A 21,745-nucleotide genomic window follows, 5' to 3' on the forward strand; every position below is an offset into this window, starting at 1 on the left:
GGCGGCCCGTACTGAATAGCGGTGTGCTGCAGGGCACACAACACTCTCACTGCATGGGGATCTGGCGTGGTTGGCGGTACCGGCCCTGGCGGACCGCATGGCCGTTCAGGAGGCCTGCTAATAGCTGGAGATCTGATTAGGAAGGCAGTCTACATGTCCGTGGCTTCTGACTGGTAGGTAGCTTATTCTTAACCCATAAGATTCCCAGAATGCCACAGATTACATCTTTAAAACATGTATACAATTAGATTGTTAGCTCCCAAACCAAGCCTCCTGGCTTTTTGCACACATAAAATCACACAAAGTAGGAGGATCTGTGTCATGTTGTAGGATAGAAAGGGACTCTATCTTACCATACAGAGAGGGGCCCGCGTTCACCACAAAACCCGTCAGGGGGAAAGGGGGAACATACTACTCACCATACCGGAACCAGGCGGGCACCAACTCCTGACAGTACCCCTCTCCACCGGGGCGGGAGGGCTGTCGACCGATACGGACGCCGTGACTCATGGTCTTTGGCGTTTCAGCGAGACGTTTAACTTGCGTGGACAGTCCTTTAATGGGACTTTGTCACGGCCGACCCAGCGCGGAGCTATGGCCTGCACGCGCTCGTAGGCTGAACTGGGGTGACCACCGGATCTCAACATCCAGCCCGTCGCCCAGTTCAGCTTTCTTGCTTGAAGATCTCACAGGAACACTGGAGAAAAAAGCTGTCTAAAAAAATCCTTTAAGAAAAAATTCTTGCCAGGACCTAAGATCCCAGCAAGGTATCTAGGTTTTTACTCCTAACTAGACAGAAAATAACTGATTTGCTGAGGCAGAGACAGAGAGGATATACCCTCTGGGACTGCCCCTGGGGTGTGGCCAGAGCTTTTTAATTTCCTGTCTAGTCCTGCTCCTGTGGAGGCAACATAACCCGAAGGTGGTGTATCACCGAGGACTACGTCTGTCAATGAGCGCTAGAGAAAAACTCTTATCCATTATAACCACTCCACCCCCTTTGTCGGCTGGCCTGATTATAATTTCTTTCTTTTTCTCCAAGGAGTCTAAGCCTTCGATAATATGCCTACAATTATTTTGAGCCTTTCTATTCGGAGTCAGCTCTTGTAAATCCTCCAATACCGCATTCTTAAACACCTCAACGTAATGGTTATTATTTGGTTTGGGGTTCATAGTTGATTTGTTTTTTAGACCACTATTCAACATGCCCCCTCCATTTATGTTACTAATCGAGGTAATTGGGTTGTTCAGGAAATGCTTTTTAAGGTTTAATTTCCTAATAAACTTATGGGTATCGATGTAAACATCGAATTTATTTAGGGCACGTTTAGGTGCGCACTTTAGCCCTTGGTCCAAAATATGTAGTTCTTTCTGGGTCAGTTCTACCTGGCTCAGATTAAAAATCCCTTGATTCACCGTTCTCTTCTCCTTTTTTTTGTATTGGACCCTTCGTCCTGCTCTGACACCTCTTCTCGTACGTACTCCTCTTCTGGCCTTCCCATTCTCTCTTGATGGGTGTTTTGGTAGGGGCGACGTCTCCCCCGCCCCCTTCCTCTCCCTAAAAAAGGACCTCCTCTTGGGTATTGGCCAGAAGATGTTCCATATTCCACCAGAGGTTGGTAGTAATTATTATGTACAAAGTTGGGGTTGGGGTATCCGCTACCGACAAAGGGGGTGGAGTGGTTATAATGGATAAGAGTTTTTATCATCAACAACTTTCCAGTATGCTAAATGATACAAACACGTATATGAAGCTACCATTGGACCCAACGTCGAAGTTCGACCAAGAACTTAGAAGTCTGGTGGATCAGGGCTATCACACTTATGCCCTGACTAAGAAAGAAAAAAGGTATCTGACTCCAAGTGTTTGTAGAATCCCTACAATATACACGCTTCCTAAGATACATAAGGATGAGAATTGCCCCCCAGCACGTCCTATAGTGAATGGGATTGGCTCTGTAACTGCAAGGTTAGGCCAATACCTGGATAAATTTTTACAGCCGAGTGTCATTACCACTAAAGCTTTTTTGAAGGATACTAAAGATCTATTGGTATCGTTGGGTGATGTGTTGTTGAGTGAGGACTCGTCGGCCTTCTTGGTGACGGCTGACGTGTCCTCACTTTACACCATCATCCAACATGATGATGCTCTTTTAGCCCTGAATTGGGCACTGAGTAAGAGAGACGAAATTCCTTTTGCCCAGAAAAGATTTATTCAACAGTCTCTCGATTTTTGTCTATCCCACAACTACTTTTGGTTTAATAGTTGTTTTTATAGCCAAAAGACCGGCGTCGCCATGGGGGCCAAATTTGCCCCCAGTTTGGCGAATATTTTTATGGCCGAGTGGGAAGACAAATTTGTTTTTAATCAGTCTAGACCTGAGTTACGTTTTTATAAAAGGTTTATAGACGTTATTTTATTTATTTGGGACGGGACTGAAGAATCCCTCCTTTCGTTTATGAGCCATTTGAATAGGAACCCCAATAATATTAAGCTTGAATTCCATTGGGATACTACTAGCATCCAGTTTTTGGATGTCACCATTTTCAGACATTCAAATGGGTTTGCCACGAAAGTGTATTTTAAAAAGACTGATCGCAACAGTTACCTGTCCATCATGAGTGGCCACCATCCTACATGGTTAAAAAATATACCTAGAGGCCAATTCATGAGGGTCAGACGTAATTGTACGTTTGACCATGACTTTATGTCACAATCTAAAATAATTAAGGACCGCTTTCTTCAGAAAGGCTACAAAGAGGAGTTTTTGGACCAGGAGATAAAGAAAATTGTAGATATACCTAGGGCAGACTGTTTACAGAATAAAAGTAAAACCACGGACAAGACGAAGGAGCGGAGCTTCCTATCGGATTTCTCCAATGACTACAAAAATGTAGAAGCTATTTTTAAAAAACATTGGCCTTTACTGTTGAAGGATAGAGTTCTGGGCCCTGTAATACCGGCCTATCCATCTTTTATATATCGAAAGGCTCCCAATTTTGGGGACAGGGTTGTTAAGAAAGTTCAAAACCCCCCAAATGTAACTTTCTTTCCCGAAAGAAAGGGTTTCCATACCTGTGGTCGCTGTCGGGCCTGTTTCTTTGCAAGAACTAATTTAAGAAAGAGAATTGAATTCTCTGTTCCAGCAATAGGCAAGCAATTTAAGGTCCAAAATTTGATCACCTGCGACACGACACATGTGGTCTACGCCCTTATGTGTCCATGTAACAAGATCTACATAGGTCGAACAAAACGGACTGTAAAGAAAAGGGTGGGAGAACACATTTCAAACATTTTGACCGGTTTTAAAGCGGAGTTCCACCCAAAAGTGGAACTTCCGCTTTAGGGAGTCCTGACCCCCCGACATGCCACATTTGGCATGTCATTTTTTGGGGGGGGGGAGCGGGTACCTAGTTTTGACAGGTACCCGCTCCCACTTCCGCTCGGAGCGCCGCGGCGCCCTGAGCGGAAGTTCTCCTCTCCCCCTCCCTCCCTGCAATCTTCTGGGACACGTCAGAGGTCCCAGAAGATTGCCGGCCAATCACGGCGCGCAGCGCGACTCGCGCATGCGCAGTGGGTACCCGGCTGTGAAGCCGCAAACTGTAACAGCCAGGTGCCCACAGCAGTGATGCCGGCGCCGAGGGAGAGGATCGAGGCTTTCGGCGGCCGCATCGCTGGACCGTTGGACAGGTGAGTAAATGGCTGGAACTCCGCTTTAAGGACCATAGTGTCTCGGAACATTTTAGGAGACACCATAATTGTGATCCCCGTGGTCTGCATTTTTGGGGAATAGAAAGGGTTACCCCCCCTTGGAGGGGAGCAAACTGGGTGAGAGAATTATCCAAATGCGAGACTAAATGGATTTTCCTCACCCAGGCCCTTGACCCCAAAGGTTTAAACATTGAGCTGGATCTCAATTGTTTTATTAGTGATTTTTAATCGTTTTATATTAATTAATTTAAATTTGATTCAATTTTTGATTGTTTTTAAATTTACTTTTTCTGAATATTGTCTGAGGTATTTTAATCTAAACCCATTTTAATTTAAATTTACTCTATGTTATTTATGAATGATATTCTTGATTTTATCTTTTACTCCAGTGAGCTTAGTGTTTACTGAGTCTATATATAACATTAGGATATGAGCTTTGAATCTTAAATTTTTAAATTTAGAATGCTCTGATATATTTATATATACCATATGCAATCTTTTAAAACTCTTTCCAGTAACTGGGAGTGTTTATCCCGCTTGGCATCTTTTTTTAGCTTTTTATCATTGTATTGTCATGACTTTTAAGCATTGTATTGCCATGATTTATATGTATGTATTTATCACTCGCTGGGATTGCTTGTAACTGAGGAATGTTGACATAGAAAAGAGAATTAGCCATAAAGGGTGTTTCTCCTTTTTGGTATACATACAAGAGATTAAGTCACCGATTGGCTGTCCATCGGGAATACGATGTGTGGGCGGAAGTATCGTGAACCGCGGTGTGATAGAGTAAGGGCGGAAGGGTTCCCTCCTATCGGAGAGCCGGGATATTTGCATTGATTGGCGCGCCTACTATGTGACGTCAGAATTGTCAACATTCCTGTGTGTATATCTTGACGCCGCGCCGTGAGGTCCACGCCCTTCGAAGAAGTCGGAAATGACGAAACGCGTCAGGGCGTGAACCTCGCGGCGACCGGAAGTTCTCGGGTGACACATTCGGAGGCACTGGAGGCTAGGAACATCAGCGTGGAGAGGGTGAGCCGGCCAACATCGCCTACCGATGCATCCCTGTGACTTCCTTATATGATTCATTAGAAGGCTTACTATTTGATTGCGTTTGTGAGTGCATTTATTGGGGATTGGTTAATAAAGTATGGAGTGATGTTTTACAATATCACACTAATGCGGTCCTTTCTTTCATGTTTTCCTTAACCGGTCGGTGAGTGACTCGTGAGCAAAGGGAACGCAGTTTTCTGTGGAGAGAGGTGTGTTTCTAACAGCTGCAGCCGATCTAGTAAAGACCACAGAGTTCATGCTTGTTTGCCTTCTCTATGAGAATAGGAAGGCCAGTTGGTCTGGTGAGTTGCCATCTTGTACCTGTATCACAACGGTGGAGGATTGAATGTCGGGTGACCACATAAAAATTCACTGGTGACCCCAAATTGGTGAAAAAGCTGGATATAATGATGGACATTTAATGAGAAAGGACTAGTGTACTTTAGCAATTCCTTGCATGCTTTGATTGTTACTCAATATCAGCGCTGCTATTGCTTTGTGTATGACTCCATTTATGGACTTTTATTCAGAGTGATTGTTTACATTTTTATCTTCGAAGTAGCTGCGATATTTCTCTGAACGAGATATATTTATTTATTTATTTGTGCGCAGAGGATATAGTATATTAGCACCGTCTGGTTTTATTTATATTATATATTGATTGACATTTCCCCCAACTGTGGTTGCAATAATAACCCCCCTCCATTGGTATCTGCAGTAATAACCCCTACATCACTGTCAGTGGCAGTGCTATTTAACTTCTCCAACATCTCTCCCCCCCACTCATTGGTTGCCAGTATCTGTGTTTCTTCACCCCACTCCTTTCCCTGCATTGCTAATCAGTAGTAGTGTATGCAGAGTGTCCCAGCACCTGGCATTCTGCTGCCCAAGAGGTAGTGGGTGGACTGCGTGTTGGGCACCACTAGAGTATTGCCCTTTGTTCCTCGCCGTCTGCTACAAAAAGGTTATGTGGGGAGCTGTGGGAAGGAGCAAATGAACAGGGCCTTCACAGATAGCATTTAAAAACACTCCTAGAAGAGTCAAGGGCTACGAGGAGTGAGGAGGCTCTGCTAGGGAACCTGCTCTTATGGAGTAGTCACATTTTCTAGCACGTTCAAAGGCACATTGCAGCGAGAGAATAAAAAATTCATTAGGCTGGGTTTACACTGCTGTGCAGAGCGGCTCACAGCAGGGGGTCCGGTGCGTCCCTGTTCTCCGTTTCAGGCCCAAATTTTTGGCTGGATTCAGACCTGACACTGACCAGAAGACGCACAGGTCTCTTCTGCAAACAGCTCCGAAGCCATCCCGGAGCTGTGTGAATCAGCTCCATTGAGAGATGGGCATACTCTCCTGACATGCAAACCCAGCCTTAGTGCCGGTTCACACTACTGCGGCACGACTTCGGGGGCGACCTGTGAAGTCGCGTGCACTGCGACTTTGGCGCGACTTGCAAGGACTTCATATAATGAATGTCAATGCAAGTCGCTCCGATGTCGCCCTGAAGTAGTACAGGAACTATTTTCTAAGTCGGAGTGACTTGAGTCGCTCCTATTAGAATGGTTCCCGTAGCACTGCATGGACCGCGACTTGTCAGGCTGACCAGTCGCCTGACAAGTTGCGGTAGTGTGAATGAGCACTTAAAGAATAAAAAAAATAAATAAATTTTTTTTAAAGTTGGTGGCACAATAGGGTTGATTTACCAAAACTGGAGAGAGCAAAATCTGGTGCAGCTGAGCACGGTAGCAAATCAGCTTCTAACTTCAGCTTGTTCAATTAAGCTTTGACAAAAAGAAGCCGATTGGATTCTATGCAGAGGTGCACCAGATTTTGCATTCTCCAGTTTTAGTAAATCAACACCAATCTATTTAAGTAAAAGACCAAAAAAATGCAAACAATTAAAAAGATAAAAAAAAAAAAATCCAGAGCAGACCCCTGTAATTCTTCTCTGCAACTACATGGTGCTTCTAAATTCGCTAGCATCCAGCCAACCCATGCAGCGGACCAGGGGGAAAGTTGAGGTAAAAAACTGCCGTGTCCTGTAAATGAAAAGACTGAAAGATAAAACCACAGCTTGCTGTGCATAACACCTCTTCTTTTGCAGAGAACTGTTTGTAGGATAGGTCTGGCCTATGACAGTGTTATTTTAATCCATTTTTTCATATTTATCGATTAAATAAAGACGATCTATTAAGGTCTAGATGAGGTTAGAGCACATTTGAAAAGCCATATATTCAAAAAGTAGGTAATTTCACATCTTTAACAGTTTAATGCCACCGTACAGCGAACTGGCAGCAGGGCTGGTGCTACCACTAGGCGAACTAGGCAGCCGCCTAGGGCGCACTGCCACCTAGGGTGCAGCCATGGCCAGTGCCACATTCCTCTCCTGTCACCTCCTCATCCCCAGTGGACGTCACCACTAGAGAGGGGGTGTATACAGGAAGGGGGGGTGTAGGGTTAAAGGGGGGCAGTGTGTATAGGAAGGAGGGTGTAGGGTTAAATTGGAGCAGTGTGTATAGGAAGGGGGGGTGTAGGGTTAAAGGGGGCACGATGTATAGAAAGGGGGTGTAGGGTTAAATAGGAGCAGTGTGTAAAGGAAGGGGGGGAAGTTAAAGGGGTTTTAGGGTTAAAGGGGGGGGGGGGGGAGAGTGTGTGCAGGAAGGGGAGTACAGCATTAAAGGGGAGCAGTGTGTGCAGGACAGGGGGTGTAGCATTAATGGGGGCCAGTTTGCGCAGGAAGGGGGTGTAGCATTAAAGGAGGGCAGAGTGTGCAGGACGGGGGTGCAGCATTAAAGGGGTATAGGGTCGGGGGGCATAATGTGCAGGAAGGGGGGCAACGTGTTTTTTTTTTTTTTTTTTTGGGGGGGGGGGTGCAATTGGCTGGTCTTGCCTAGGGCGCAAAATTGTCTAGCACCGGCCCTGACTGGCAGAATACATGTTTAGTGGTATCACTAATGCATTTTAGAATGCTTCATCTGAAAGCTTCTGTAAGTGGCTTTTTGAACTATTTTTTCAGCAGGAAAAATATGGTATTGCATTAAAGATAATCTGTCATTGGATAAATAGGTTTCCTGCCAATACCGACCTCCATCTGAAAATGCTAGCTACTCAGTATTTTAAGAGAGGTCATAAATGACAGCTCACAGATCTCTTTGTAGATAAATTCCTTCAAAATCAATTACTTCTTACCTGCAACCCCATGATGGAAGTGCAATATATCAGTTTGCATTTTTACCATGAATAGCTGTCACATGCACTCTCTATTGTTTCTAAATTCCCTGCATACTTCTCTCTGCTTGGGTCACCTCCCTGCTCACTGGACAGGGGTTACATTATTGATTAGTTGCGTAGTAAGTAGGTGACTTAGGAAGCTGAGAAGTTTAAAGCAGAAGTAAACGCACCTCAATAAAAGTTCATTTCCCTTTAGATACACTCTTAGGTCCCATTCACACGAGGTGCAGTGGCATAGGGCTGGGCAATCCTACCAAGCACAGTCCAACCTCAAGATGAAGCAAAATGCCTTGTAACCCATCAGGCCAGTTCACCTCACCTTGTGCAGCACTTTTTTTCGGGGCGAAGTGATCCATCGCGTGGCTATGCTGGGTCTTTACGGAGACCCCGTATAGCAATGTAGCCACACTATAAAGAAGGAAGCTTCCCTTACTAAATCTCAAATTTGATCTTCTGGTGGATAAATCACCCTCAAAAGAAAGATGTGTAGCAATTATTTTTTTACATAATCACCTCATTATTACCTGCTCTGTGCAATGCTTTTGCACAGAGCAGCCCCGATCCTTCTATTCTCGGGTCCCCCACTGGCCCTCTGGGCTCCTCCTCCCTCCAAGTGCCCCCATAGCAAGCTTCTTACTATGGGGACACTAATACGTGCTAGCTCCCATGCCCTGCTCCATGTGTCGATTAAGCTACAGAATGGGGCTCAGCCCCGCCCCCACTCCCTCCTCATTGGCTGCTGTGCCTGAGCCAATGAGGAGGGAGAGGGCCAGAAAAGCAGCTGTTCTAGTGCACATCGCTGGATTGAGATTGGGCACAGTTAAATATTAAGGGGGGGGGGGGTTGGGGGGGCTTCTTCATATAGAAGGTTTTTTTTTTTTTGTTTTTTTTTACCTAGAACCACTAAGTGTGACCTATAGATTACTAATTTTGCATAATGGGTTCAGTAACACTTCTTTAACCGCTTCCCCACTGCTCACTGTCCTGCTACTGTGGCACAGTGGCTCGTTATCATCTGGCGACGTAGGTCTACGTCACCAGACACTCCCCTCTCTCGGCGGCGCTCTTACGCCGCTGGAGGCTCGCTCCCGCTGTTTTCAGTCACAGCGGGAGTCGGGCCAGGGGAGGAGCGGCGGCGATCGCCGCTGCTCTTCCCCGATCGTCGGGGAATCTAGTTTGGAGATCCGCCCGCTTGTGTAAACAGAGCGGGCGGATCTCCTAAGTGACAGACAGGGTCAGATTGCAGTGTTCAGCATAGCTGAACCCTCGATCTGTCCTTGTGTCACTCAGTCACCTCCCCCCCCCCACACGTTAGTAAGCACCAGGCATACATTAACCCCTCCCTCTCCAATAAAATTAACCCCTTCCCTGCCAGTGTAATTTTTACAGTAACAGTGCATATATATAGCACTGATTACTGCAGTAATGTCACTGGTCCCCCCAAAAGTGTCAAAAATGTCAGTCAAGGGTCCGATCTGTCCGCCGCAATGTCGCAGTCCCGCAAAAAAAAAAAAAAAAAAAAAAATAATCACAGATCGCCGCCATTACGCGTTAAAAAAAAAAAAAAAAACCACCAAAAAAGACAGAAATCTTTTCCTTTGTTAGTAAACGCAATAACTTTTGCACAAACCAATCAAAATACGCTTATTCAGATTTTTTTAACCAAACATAGGTAGCAGAAAACAAATTGGCCAAAAAATGTAAAAAAAAAAAAATTGTTTACATTTTTTTGGGGGGAATTTCATTTAAAAAAAAAAAAAATGTTAAAAATATTGTTATTTTTTCAAAATAAATGCTCTTTTTTTGTTTATAGCGCAAAAAGTAAAAATCGCACAGGTGATCAAATACCACCAAAAGAAAGCTCTGTTTGTGGGGAAAAAAGGACGTAAATTTCATTTGGGTACGGCGTCGCACGACCGCTCAATTGTCAGTTAAAGTCGCACAGCGCCGAATCGCAAAAAGTGGCCCAGACGTAAGACAGCAAAATCCTCCAGTGGTAAAGTGGTTAAAGAGACCCTTTCATTGGTAAAGCCCCGTACACACGTACCAATTGTCGGCCGTAAATATTCGGCCGCCGACCGATCGGCCTATTGTAGGCTTGTTAGTATGATGCTTCCGACAGCCGACAGCGCATTTTCGGCCGAACAGAATCTGTCGTGCAGACTTTAAAATATTTGTTGGCTGTCACCAGAACGGCCGATTGTTTGCCAGTCAGTACAGATTTCGACCGACAGACAGCAGATTAGCAAGACTGGGCATGCTCAGAAAAGAAAAAAGACAAGGAAAGTTAACCATCACATGACATCACTTCTGCAGTCGGCTGTTGTTGGCCGACAAAATTCGTGTGCAGTCTTTTGCAGTTTTCAACAGACACGACAGCCCTGGACAAAAGACGGCCGATCGTTCGGCCGACGATCAGTACGTGTATACGGGGCTTTATGCTCCGTTTCTGGCTTCAATATTTCTAAATTACTGCTCAGAGCAGGCATGTATTCAAGTAAGGTTAGAACACCTGACCTGCATAGGTTTTCTAGGCCAGGGATACAGAAAGCATATAGGACACTGGATCAGAAAAACCAATGCTAGCCAATCAGCTAGCAATTTTGGAATAAAAAAAAAAAAAGGTCAACAATGGTAGCCTACATCTTTTTTTTAAATGTTCTAACACACACACACAAAGAACTCATACTCAATAGACGACACCCGTAATGTCATTAAATCTCATATTAAGATGGTCCCAGTATGGGAGGTTTAATACAAAGATAACTTTAGGCTACCTCACTCAGTAAGCACCAAGTTCCATTCATTATACTTTGAATGGAGAAAGGTGATGGAGGAAAACAAACCTCATCACAGCCAAAAGGGCAAAAAAACAAAACACATTCTTGAGTACAAGTGGGGAGTCTGAATTATTACTCCTGTAAGAAAGGTTAGCCGGCAAATTAGCCAAATGAAACTTTTTAATTTGTTTAGTGGTCCATTTCCCCTTTGATTTGTTGATGTTGTTAATCTGGTTTATACCGTGCTACATTAAATTTAACAGACAAAAAAAAGGTTGAGAACAAATGTTCTGCCAAGTGTCTGAATGTAACTAAAAGCGTTAAAAAGGTTTAAGAAAAGGAAAAACCAATTCAACATAATAAAAGATCAATTTGACTACAAATATATATTACGGCTGTCCAGATTGCTTGGCTGCTGTTTTTTTATACCATTTGAATTTGCACTTCTAGTCCATTTTCAGGACATGCTTTGAGAGATCTGCCACCTCCGAAAGCTGTACAGCCAAGACCAATACAAACTCAGTAGACCTCCAAATACTTGTCTTTAAAAATGAACTCTAGTATCACGTGCAATTCTTGTGTTACAAATGCACTAATCTGGTCACACTCACCTTTCCAATGCCCTTGAAATACTTTCTAGAAAGGCAGACAGGGAGCAGTGATCATATATTAAATACAATGGAAAGAATCTGCAGAATCTACCAGGTAAAGTTGACTTTCCATCAAGTTATAGAATTCCATCATTGTTAGAGAAATCAAATAGCATTTAAAGAGAACATGTCAGATATTTTAAATGGCTAATGTTACAGCAGGCACCATGTGCCAGTTAAACAACCTGTATGCCCCTTTTATCCTGAAATTTCTGGGGTTGATTATTTGTTGTTTTTTTTCCTCAAAACTGGAGTTAGGGCTCTTTCACACGGTCCGTTCCGTAGGCGGATCCGTGTTGCTCAGCGGGGATCGATCCGCCGATCCCCACTGAGTCGGGCAGGTGACAGCTCCGTCTCCGCTTGCGGAGCGGAGAGGGAGGTGTCTCAGTCCCCGCTGCCCTCTATGGGGGATCAGATGAGAGCGGACCGCTTGTCCGCTCTCATCAGATCCGATCCGATTACTGAACGGATGGAAAAATAGGGTTTCCATCCGTCCAGATTTCAAGCACAGGATCGGATGCGGATGGCAGCGGGTGTCAGCGGAGGCGTCTCCGCTGACACCCGCTGCCCCATAGAGCTGCATGGAGGATCCGATCAGATCCGCCTAAAAAACTGATAGGCGGATCTGATCGGATCGCCCGTGTGAAAGAGCCCTTACTCTTTAACCACTAAGACCGGAAGGATTTGCCCCCTTAAAGAGGAAGTAAACCCTCCTCTGCAAGTTGTACCTATAGGTAAGCCTATGATAATGCTTACCTATAGGTACTGTAAATATCTCCTAAACATGTACCGTTTAGGAGATAGTTACCTTACATGCTGCCAGTGACGTCACTGGCGCATGCGCTCTGAAGGAATGGCCGCTCATGCCTTTCCGTCAGAGCCCCGTGCCGTGACCGTCGGCTCCCGCGCGATCCCGGAAGACGGGCGACTGAACATGTCGCCTGTCATAGAGGTAAGCGGGCGGCACGGCAGGGGCTTGTTCTAAGGTAAGTATTTCATAATGAGCTAGTATGCGATGCATACTAGCTCATAATGGGTTTCTCTTGCAGGTTGAAAAAAAAAAAAAACATTTGGGGTTTACAACCTCTTTAATGACCAGACCCTATTTTGCGATTCGGCACTGCGTTATTACTTTAATGGACAATTGCCTGGTCGTGCGATGCTGTACCCAAATAAAATTGACGTCCTTATTTTTCCCACAAATAGAGCTTTCTTTTGGTGGTATTGGATTACCTGTGCGATTTTTATTTTTTGCGCTATAAACAAAAAAAGAGCGACAATTTTGAAAAAAAAAAAAACAATATTTTTCACATTCTGTTATGACATTCTCAAAAAAAAAAAATTATTAAAAAACAAAAACGCAATAAGCGCATTTTGATTGGTTTGCGCAAAAGTGATCGCGTCTACTAACTACGGGGAAGATTTATGTTATTTTTTTTTACTAGTAATGGCGGAGATCTGCGTTTTTGCAGGACTGCGACATTGCGGCGGACAGATCGGACACCTAACTGACATTTGACACTTGTACCAGTGATATTACTACAGTAATCAGTGCTAAAATATGCCCTGCTATTGTAATAATGACACTGGCAGGGAAGGGGTTAACCCTGTGGGTGATCAAGGGGTTAAATGTGAGCCTAGGGGAGTGATTCTAACTGTGGGGGGGCGTGGCTTCTGAACTGACCATTGAGACCTATGATCCTATATAGAAGGATCACATTGGCTCAATGACCATTCCAGGGAGAAGAACGGTCGGCTGTGTTTACAACGGTCGACCTTCCTTCTCAACGGGGAGCGATCGCAGGTGTCAGGCGATAAGCAGAGCCGCCTGACCCCGTGCATCGGCTTACCCGCTGACGATCGGGGACGGGAGTGCGCCTGTGGCGGCGCGCGCGCGCCTCCAAGCTGCTACCAAGCAAAAAAACTTACCCATACGTCGGTTTGCCTGGGAGAGCCACCCTGCCGCAGTATATATGCGGTAAGCGGACAGCAAGTGGTTAACAAGTTGTTAAATATCGATAAAGGATCATAGCCCTTAAATTTTCACCAAGAAAAACAGATGATTTGCGGGAGCCCTAAGATTTGCCTTGACCTATCTTATTATACTATAATAATTTACTATTTAAAGCAATTTGTTAGTAAAGTTTAAACTTTTAGAAGGTAAAGTCCTGCTTAATCGCTGTCCTAAATAGATGCCTGCTACTACTTTTATTAGCCTATCCATTTGGCCTACCCTGTGATCATGGTTTTGTTTCTGACTTTGGTGCAATGCCCCACCCACCTGTCAACCCCCTATCCATTGAAAGAGCCCCTACTGGCCATCAAGGGTCTCTTTGGACAGGGGGACTGTGTGTGGGGCTCATCTCCGAGGACAGCACTTAGTCCCAAATCAGGAAAGTTATTACCTAAAGCTGTGCATAAACGTTAGATTAATATTATTATACAGGATAACAATTGCCTGATCCAGCCATTTTTCCCAGATTGAGTCACAGTCTACGTGCTGCTCATAATTATCAGCTGATCAACTACTTTTGGAAGAAAAATGATTGGGTAGGCTAAAAAAAAAATCTCATCACCCTCTGTATGGACTTCCTTAGCAACACATTGGAGTTCATTCACTAAAACCGGGGAATGCAAAATCTGGTGCAGCAGTGCATAATAGCCAATTAAACATTGACAAACAATATTGGAAGCCAATTGGTTTCTACGCAGAGCTGAAAATTATGGAAAATTCCCTATGGGTGGGACTTTAAACTGGCACCAAAAAAGTAGTAGATGGTATATAGGTAAAAACAATTTTTATGAATATAAATCTATAAAAGCACTAATACATGAAAATGTATAGCAGCATATACAAATATGATACAAACCGGAAGACATGGAGAAACCAAGTACATAGCACCATGAGCTACAACGGGTTGACATCACCCAACGCGTTTTGGGGCTGAAAAGCTCCTTTATCAGGGCTATGACTGAAGTTGACAACCTATATCAAAAAGGTGATATATAAGCAAAATCCATTTCGTAATAGAAGCAATACATATACTCCTCAGGGACCTTGGTTTTTGTCTATCAGTACATCCTGCCCATCGAATATAATGATGTTATGTAAAAATACTGAAGTGTACCAATAAGCTGCAAGGTCACCAACAGAATCGTCTTGGATGATGGGTGTCAAAAGGGAGCGCAAACCCAATCCAACATCAAGGAGAGGTGTGTCTCCATGGATGTACTAATATACTCCTCTAGGGCCTTGGTTTTTGTCTATATATTGCTTCTATTATGACATGGATTTTGCTTATACATCACCTTTTGATATAGGTTGTCAACTTCAGTAATACCCGTGATGAAGGAGCTTTTCAGCCCCGAAACGCGTTGGGTGATTGATATCAACCCGTTGTAGCTCATGGTGCTATATACTTGGTTTCTCCATGTCTTCCTGTTTGTATCATTTGTATATCCTGCTATACATTTTCATGTATTAATAAAAATTGTTTTTACCTATATACCATCTACTACTTTTTTGGTGCCATTAAAGTCCCAGCCATAGGGGATTTTCCATAATTTTCATATTTTAGGGACATGGCACTATTTTGAGGTTAACACTGACTATATTCCATATATTCTATGCAGAGCTGCACCAGATTTTGCATTCTCCAGTTTTAGCAAATCAACTCCCATGAGTTACTAAGGAAGTCCATATGGGGGGGGGGGGGGGTGACAAGATGTTACAGCCTAGTAATTTTATTATCAATCAGCTGCTGTACTTGCAGGTTTCTAATGAGGAAAGTGGCAGAGTCTGTATCCCTCTAGACCTAATTTCCCTTTCAGGAGTATCTCACCAAAATGTTTTTTGTTGCAGGGGATGCCCAAAAATCAGACATATTTTAGTGCAGACTTCTTGGAAAATCAGTGAGCCAATCACACAAGCAGGAAATTACATTTCTGGGAGGCGTTCTGAATACCATCTGTGTACGAAATGCCTCCAGGTTGCAAGATTATATTACATTTTACAGAAAGTTACAGCGCTGCAGATTGAAAAGGAAAAGTAATGTCTAATGACACTCAATTACAATATGACTTGTGCATGCTATATTAATGTTTTTGTCTCCATGAAAGTGGAGTTACCCTTTAAGTTACCGACCTGCACAAGTATTAGCTTATCGGGGGACAGGGTCTTCTAATGGGACTCATTGAATAGAGAAGATAACAGATGACAACCTTTGTGCTTGCACTTTAAAAAAACAAATCACCAATGGCAGCTCAAAAATTTCTATCTTAACCAGTTTCATGCAAAATGGCTGTGGACCAGTAGACATTTCCCCAAGAACGATGGCAGAAAAGGTAATTTGACATCCCTGAAAAACTCATACAGAGATGATGATTTGCAATCTAATTTAACCAGAGGCCAGAAACAGAAACCGCTCAGACTGCAAATGCTTTTTTTCCCCCCCTTTATTCAATGAAAATGGGAGCAGCTAGCTATCAATCACAAAGTTCCCAGTCTGCTGGAAAATGTATAGCCAATAATGATTGCCTCCAAGATCCGAAATTCTTTCAATCCTGACTATCACGGTCCTAAAACCATTGCATATCGTACTTTTGTCTGACCATGTATGATCAGCTTTACCGAGTGTCTGAAGAGCAAATACACAGTCCACCTTTCTAAAACGGGGGACAATGGATCGTTCAAGGGGTGGCATTTTAGATTTAAAGCGGAGTTCCGGCCTCGGGGGTGAAATTTAGCTAAAAGTACCCCCGGGACAGTCAGGACTAGTACATTCCACAATGGATAGCCTCTGAAATGTCCCGGGTCGCACTTACCTTTTAGAAGAAATACTTACCTTGAAAATTTCTTCACCAGCGCTGCCATCTCAGATGTGGGCAGCTGAAGCCAGCGCGTCCTCTTCCGTGTCCCCTTCTCCCAGAATGCGCCTGCACAGGCCCCGCTCGTCACTTCCGGTGCGGGCACGTCATCCCTCCACAGTTTCTGGGTATGCCCAGAAGCTGTTTAGCAGGGAATGACGCGCCTGCACCAAAACTGATGAGGCGCATTGATTCCTGGGAGCGATGACGTTCAGCTCCCAGGAATCAATGCAAGGAGGAAGTGACGGCGCAGGTCGCGGCCACAGAGGGAGGAAGTTGAAGAAAGGGGAGTATATTTTCTTCAATAACAAGGTAAGTAAACAAAAAAAAAAAAATCGTAATTATCCATTTGTTTTTCAGGTGACCTAGAGAAAGCGGATGGCACGAAATCGATTGTCGATTTTGAGGCCGGAACTCCGATTTAAAAAAAAAAAAAAATCAGAAAAGTGGTACCTCAGCCAAAGATTGTAGAACAAGGGGAGGACCTTTCTAGTGGTTTATGTCCCTCATGGGAAGAAGCATCACCACATCCTATTATGGTCACCAGCATAGAAAGGGAAAAGGATATCTCTGCCAAGGTGATAAAGAAAAATAAAACCTAAAAGTGGTTTTAAACATACTCCACATATGGCACTTTTCCACTGCAAGTACCGGCTCGGCTCTACTCGGCCCTGCTTGGCCCTGTTTGCTTTTCCACTGCGGTACCGCATGGTACGGTGTCAGAACGGTTCGGTACGGTACGGTATAGGTTTGCTTTTCCACTAAAGTAGTACTAAAGTTAAGTGGGTGGGATAACAACGGGGTGGGTGGGATTCTCTGACCAATCAGTGGCTAGTAGTGACTGCATGCAAAGGATTGTGGGATATGGTACCAGTTTGGTACCTGTTGGAACCACAATCGAGTAGGTACTGTTTTTTCAGAGCCGTACCGTACCGTACCGTTCGGTTCTATGCAGTGGAAAAGCAAACCTATACCGTACCGTACCGTTCCGACCCTATACCATGCGGTACCGCAGTGGAAAAGCACAAAAGCGTGCCGAGCCGGTACGGTTCTATGCAGTGGAAAAGCGCCATTGACCCATTTAAAAAGGGAAACATTCTGTGCCAAGGTGCAGGTAGGGACCGCCATTATTCTCAGTGCGGTTCCTACTATCACCAATTGCACACAACAGACTACATGTTTGAAAATTTGCAGAAACATTGGCTGCTGCTGAAAGTCTGAAACCTCAACACAGAATTAAAGGCTCCTGGAAGGATTTGGAGTTTAAGGAGGAGCTCCAGTCTGGGCAGAAAAAGCAAAAAAAAAAAAAACAAATACTGCAGCTGCTGACTTTTAATATAAGGAAACTTATCTGTCCAGGGATACATTGATTTCAGCACCGGGGCCGATTCATCAATCGGCATCTTCACTAAGAAAAACCGGCAATGAAGCCTTCAGGGGGCTGTAAATACATGGAGATCGCCGCAGCACTCTTAGCCGGAAGTGGGGACCTGTCAAAGTCAGGTACTCGGTGCCCCCTCCTCCCCACAAAGTGCCAAATGTGACTTTTAAATAGAGCTCTGCTTTGAGCTAGACCCGCTTGGGTAGGCAAACATCCACACTCCAGATGCTGCATAACTACATGATGCATTGCTAGACTGACAGCCACAAATGACCCCCACAGGCGCGACGGGACTTGTAGTTTTGCAACAGGTGAAGTTTTCCTACCTTTGCAAAGGGAACGCATTTGTGGAGGGCTTATAAAAAGTAAAAGTAAATTTACATTTACAGCGCACATTTCCACCTTTTTCCTAAATTTAAACTTCAGCATGCATATCTGAAATCATTTAATGCTAATAAAAATGAAACAAAACAAAAAAAAGTTTTTGATTTAGCCCTCGTTCACACCGGTGCAATTTGTCATGCAATTTCACAGTTACAAATAGCATGACAAGTTGCACCCAATTGCCGGCAATGGAACCGTTCAAACTGCCACGACTCATGTCACAGAGACTTTGAAAAAGGTTCCTGCACTTCTTTTTTCTGATTTCATTGTGACTGGACTACTGTTAAACAAAGTAGCAATTAAACTGGGAGGTGCAAATTGCACTCATCTGCAGCTTTCAAATCGTGCTGAAGTAGCGCCATTTCAAAGCCACACTGGTGTGAACCAGGGCTGACCTACCTTTTGTGCCCACTTCCTGGTTCTCTTGGTGCCTTCAGCCTCTTTTTTTTTTTTTTTTTTTTTGTAAAAAAAAAAAAAAACACAAACATGGTATACTACTTACCTGTTCTGTGCAACGATTTTGCACAGAGCAGCCCCATCGGCTTCTGTGTTTTCCTGTTGGCACTCTAGGCCCCTCCTCCTCTGTGGGTGCCCCATGCAAACTGCTCCACAGCTGTGTTAACCCGGCTCCATTGACAGCCAGTCACAGTCTCCTGACATGGAAACCCCGCATCAGTGTGAACACAGCCAAAAAAAAAAAACCCACACAACACTTGCAAGTGCTCAAAAGGTGAACAAATTTTTCATATCTAACAGGGCCCCTTGACTGCATAGGCGAATTCTGAAAAAGGGAGAGCCATCCTATTTGTCACATTTACCATTATTCCAAAAGTAAAAGAAAATCCCACATTTTGGGTTGTCCCCAGGAACTGGGACAGTAGTTCAAGTGACAACCAGGAATTGCTGCACTTCAGAGAGATTTTCTCTCACTTACTGGTTTGACTATGGGACAGGAAGTGAAGGAAAATCTCCCCAATGGGACACAAATGACAAAAATAAACCTTAGAGGGCTTACAACCCCCTCCTTACTCTATCAAAAAATAAAAAGTTGCCTTTAGTTCTACTTTAAATGTTCATTTAGGTCTAGTGGGTGCATAAAAGTGGTTTTACTTACCCCATCCTCCTCCCCCTACATGCCAGGTCCTTTAGCATCCAATGTAGGGCTACAGACTCAGCATTGGACATGATGATGTCACAGAACCTGCAGCTTCCAGAACATGGGGAAGGAGAAGAAGCTGTGGGGACGGGTCATACCGCCCAAGCCGAGGATCAGGTAAGTAATTGTCCTTTCACACGGGCGGTACACGTATGACCGTTTTTTGTCCCATTTTTTTGCGGATGAAAAACGGACATAATGCATGTCAATGGGATTGCGGATGTCAGAGGATGATGGCATCCGATTTGCGTCCTTTCCTATCAGTTCCTTTTTTTTGGAACGGAAGACGCAAAATCGGATGTCCCGCTGACATCCGCAATCCCATTGACATACATTATCTCCGTTTATCATCCGCAAACAGATGGGATGATAAACAGACATACGGACCGGATGACACAAGTCCGTAAAAAAAAAAAAAAGTGCCGGAGCGGATCAAAAAGACGGTCCGCCCCGTGTGAAAGGACCCTTAAAGTGCTTTTTTGAGGCTCCCCCAGACATAAATGAACATTTAACCCTTGCTGGGTGGGGGCAGCCCTACGTGTTTTTTTTTCCCAGGGTTCAGCTTTAATTTCTTAATGAATGATGATGGATAACAATGTATCCTATCTCACTGCACATAATCCACTGACTACATGATGTCACAGTCCTCTCCATTGTGTCACTTCCAGTATGAAAACTTTATGAATAATAACAAAGCTCACAATGATAACACATATAATAATAAACCTCACCCTGCCAGCTGGGTATAGTAGGCAGTAAAAGAATGGCAGGTGAGGGAGTGTGGAGACACACTAGGCATGTTACTGCTCATACATCTCATTGTTTTCTCTCCAATAAACCTTCAGTGTCACCATTCCTTCATCTGTACATTGAGGGGCATCAGGTGACACCCGTAACAATACAATGCTCCCTGCACAGGCTGAGGCTTACCCACTGCAAAGCGTGCATGCCTGCTGACAGAGCTGTGCAAAGCACTGCAAGACTTCCTTAACAGGGCTGCCATGCTTCCTCCCTGCTGACCTCCACTTCTAGGATCCTTGCTTTGACGCCCTCCGTGACGTACAGGTGTCAGCCGACTGACAGCTCATGTAGCCAATAGCTGCCAAGGTTTTCGGTAGCGCGGCCAATGAACGGAGCGGAGAAAGCATCACGCCCCCCACACGCCCCCCACACGCCTCTGGCTGCAGAATGACTGAGGATCTTCCCAGCTGCTTGCTGCGCTCTATTGGCTGAGACGGGAAGAAGAGATGCTGTGATTGGCTGCTGAAGCGGTTCTGCCAGTCTATAGTTATATAAATATATACTACATTGATTATAGTAAAAGAGACAGTGAATGAGAAATCCCGGCATTCCATTCAGAAGTCTCCCTCTGATTCCAGGTTCTGATAAGGATTGATGGCTTTCATGTTCTGCTGCAGCTGGAGAAAATTCCCTTAGATGTGTGACATCTGTCACATACAGGTCCTGCTTCATCACTGAAGGTCACACCACACACATTACAATCTCACTGTACAATCTACCAACATCTATGTAGTGCAAGAGCCTGCCTGATTGGATATATTAGGTAGGTCTTCATATTACATAATGGGGGTGATTTACTGAAACAGGAGAGTAAATCTGGTGCAGCTCTGCATAGAAAACAATCAGCTTCCAGGGTTTTTGTCAAAGCTCACTAGCTCCTTCCTGCCTGCTGCACATATATATGTGGCCTCACGGAAGTGGGCTTTTTTTCAATGGGGCGTATCTCCCTTTGTGCTGGGAGCGCACCTCAAAGCGTGCTTACAGCACAGAGACCGGGGTCTCATCTAGAGCCCCGTGTATCGTACTAACAGGGCCGGCGCTACCTGTAAGGCGACCTAGGCAGCCGCCTAGGGCGCTACTTATCAGGGGGCGCCGGCGGAAGCCTGACTCAGCGCCGAGGTAAGTCACTAGTGGCGGCCCATCCATTAGGGGCGCCGCCCCCTCTATCCATGTGTCCGGCCCCCTAATCTACATGCAGAGCGCCGGATGCATGGATTCCAATGAGGGTTTTTTTTTTTTTTTTTTTTTGAAGCAGAGGCTCTAATAACGTAAAAATGTTGAAAGTGCTTGATATTAAATAAATAGATATAATTTATAAAGTGCACATGTGACTCATAGTTTTCAGAGACTATTTATAGTGAAGAAACACACATACCCTGTGCCTTTAAAAAGTGCGATAATAAAGTGCATAAGTGCTAGTGCAAAACAAAAGACACAAAACTGAAATAGGGCAGTGGTTTTTTATTTTTCATTAAACATACCATGTGTGATGTGTTTCACACATCACACATGGTATGTTTAATGAAAAATAAAAAACCACTGCCCTATTTCAGTTTTGTGTCTTTTGTTTTGCACTAGCACTTATGCACTTTATTATCGCACTTTTTAAAGGCACAGGGTATGTGTGTTTCTTCACTATAAATAGTCTCTGAAAACTATGAGTCACATGTGCACTTTATAAATTATATCTATTTATTTAATATCAAGCACTTTCAACATTTTTACGTTATT

General features: G+C 44.3%; 1 protein-coding gene across 1 annotated transcript in view; it reads right to left on the bottom strand.

Moving 5' to 3' along the window:
- The window catches only part of HIBADH (3-hydroxyisobutyrate dehydrogenase), a 245,004-nt gene extending 224,715 nt beyond the window's left edge, over nt 1-20,289 (bottom strand). Inside the window, exon 1 of the mRNA XM_082257736.1 lies at nt 20,144-20,289. Within this exon, the coding sequence (XP_082113862.1) occupies nt 20,144-20,216 (73 nt within the window). The 5' untranslated portion in view covers nt 20,217-20,289. The remainder of the gene's footprint in view (nt 1-20,143) is intronic.
- Between the last annotated feature and the right edge of the window lie 1,456 nt (nt 20,290-21,745).

The sequence above is a fragment of the Pelophylax lessonae genome, assembly GCF_965119305.1.
Source record: "Pelophylax lessonae genome assembly, chromosome: 5".
In the NCBI taxonomy this organism is placed as follows: Eukaryota; Metazoa; Chordata; class Amphibia; order Anura; family Ranidae; genus Pelophylax; species Pelophylax lessonae.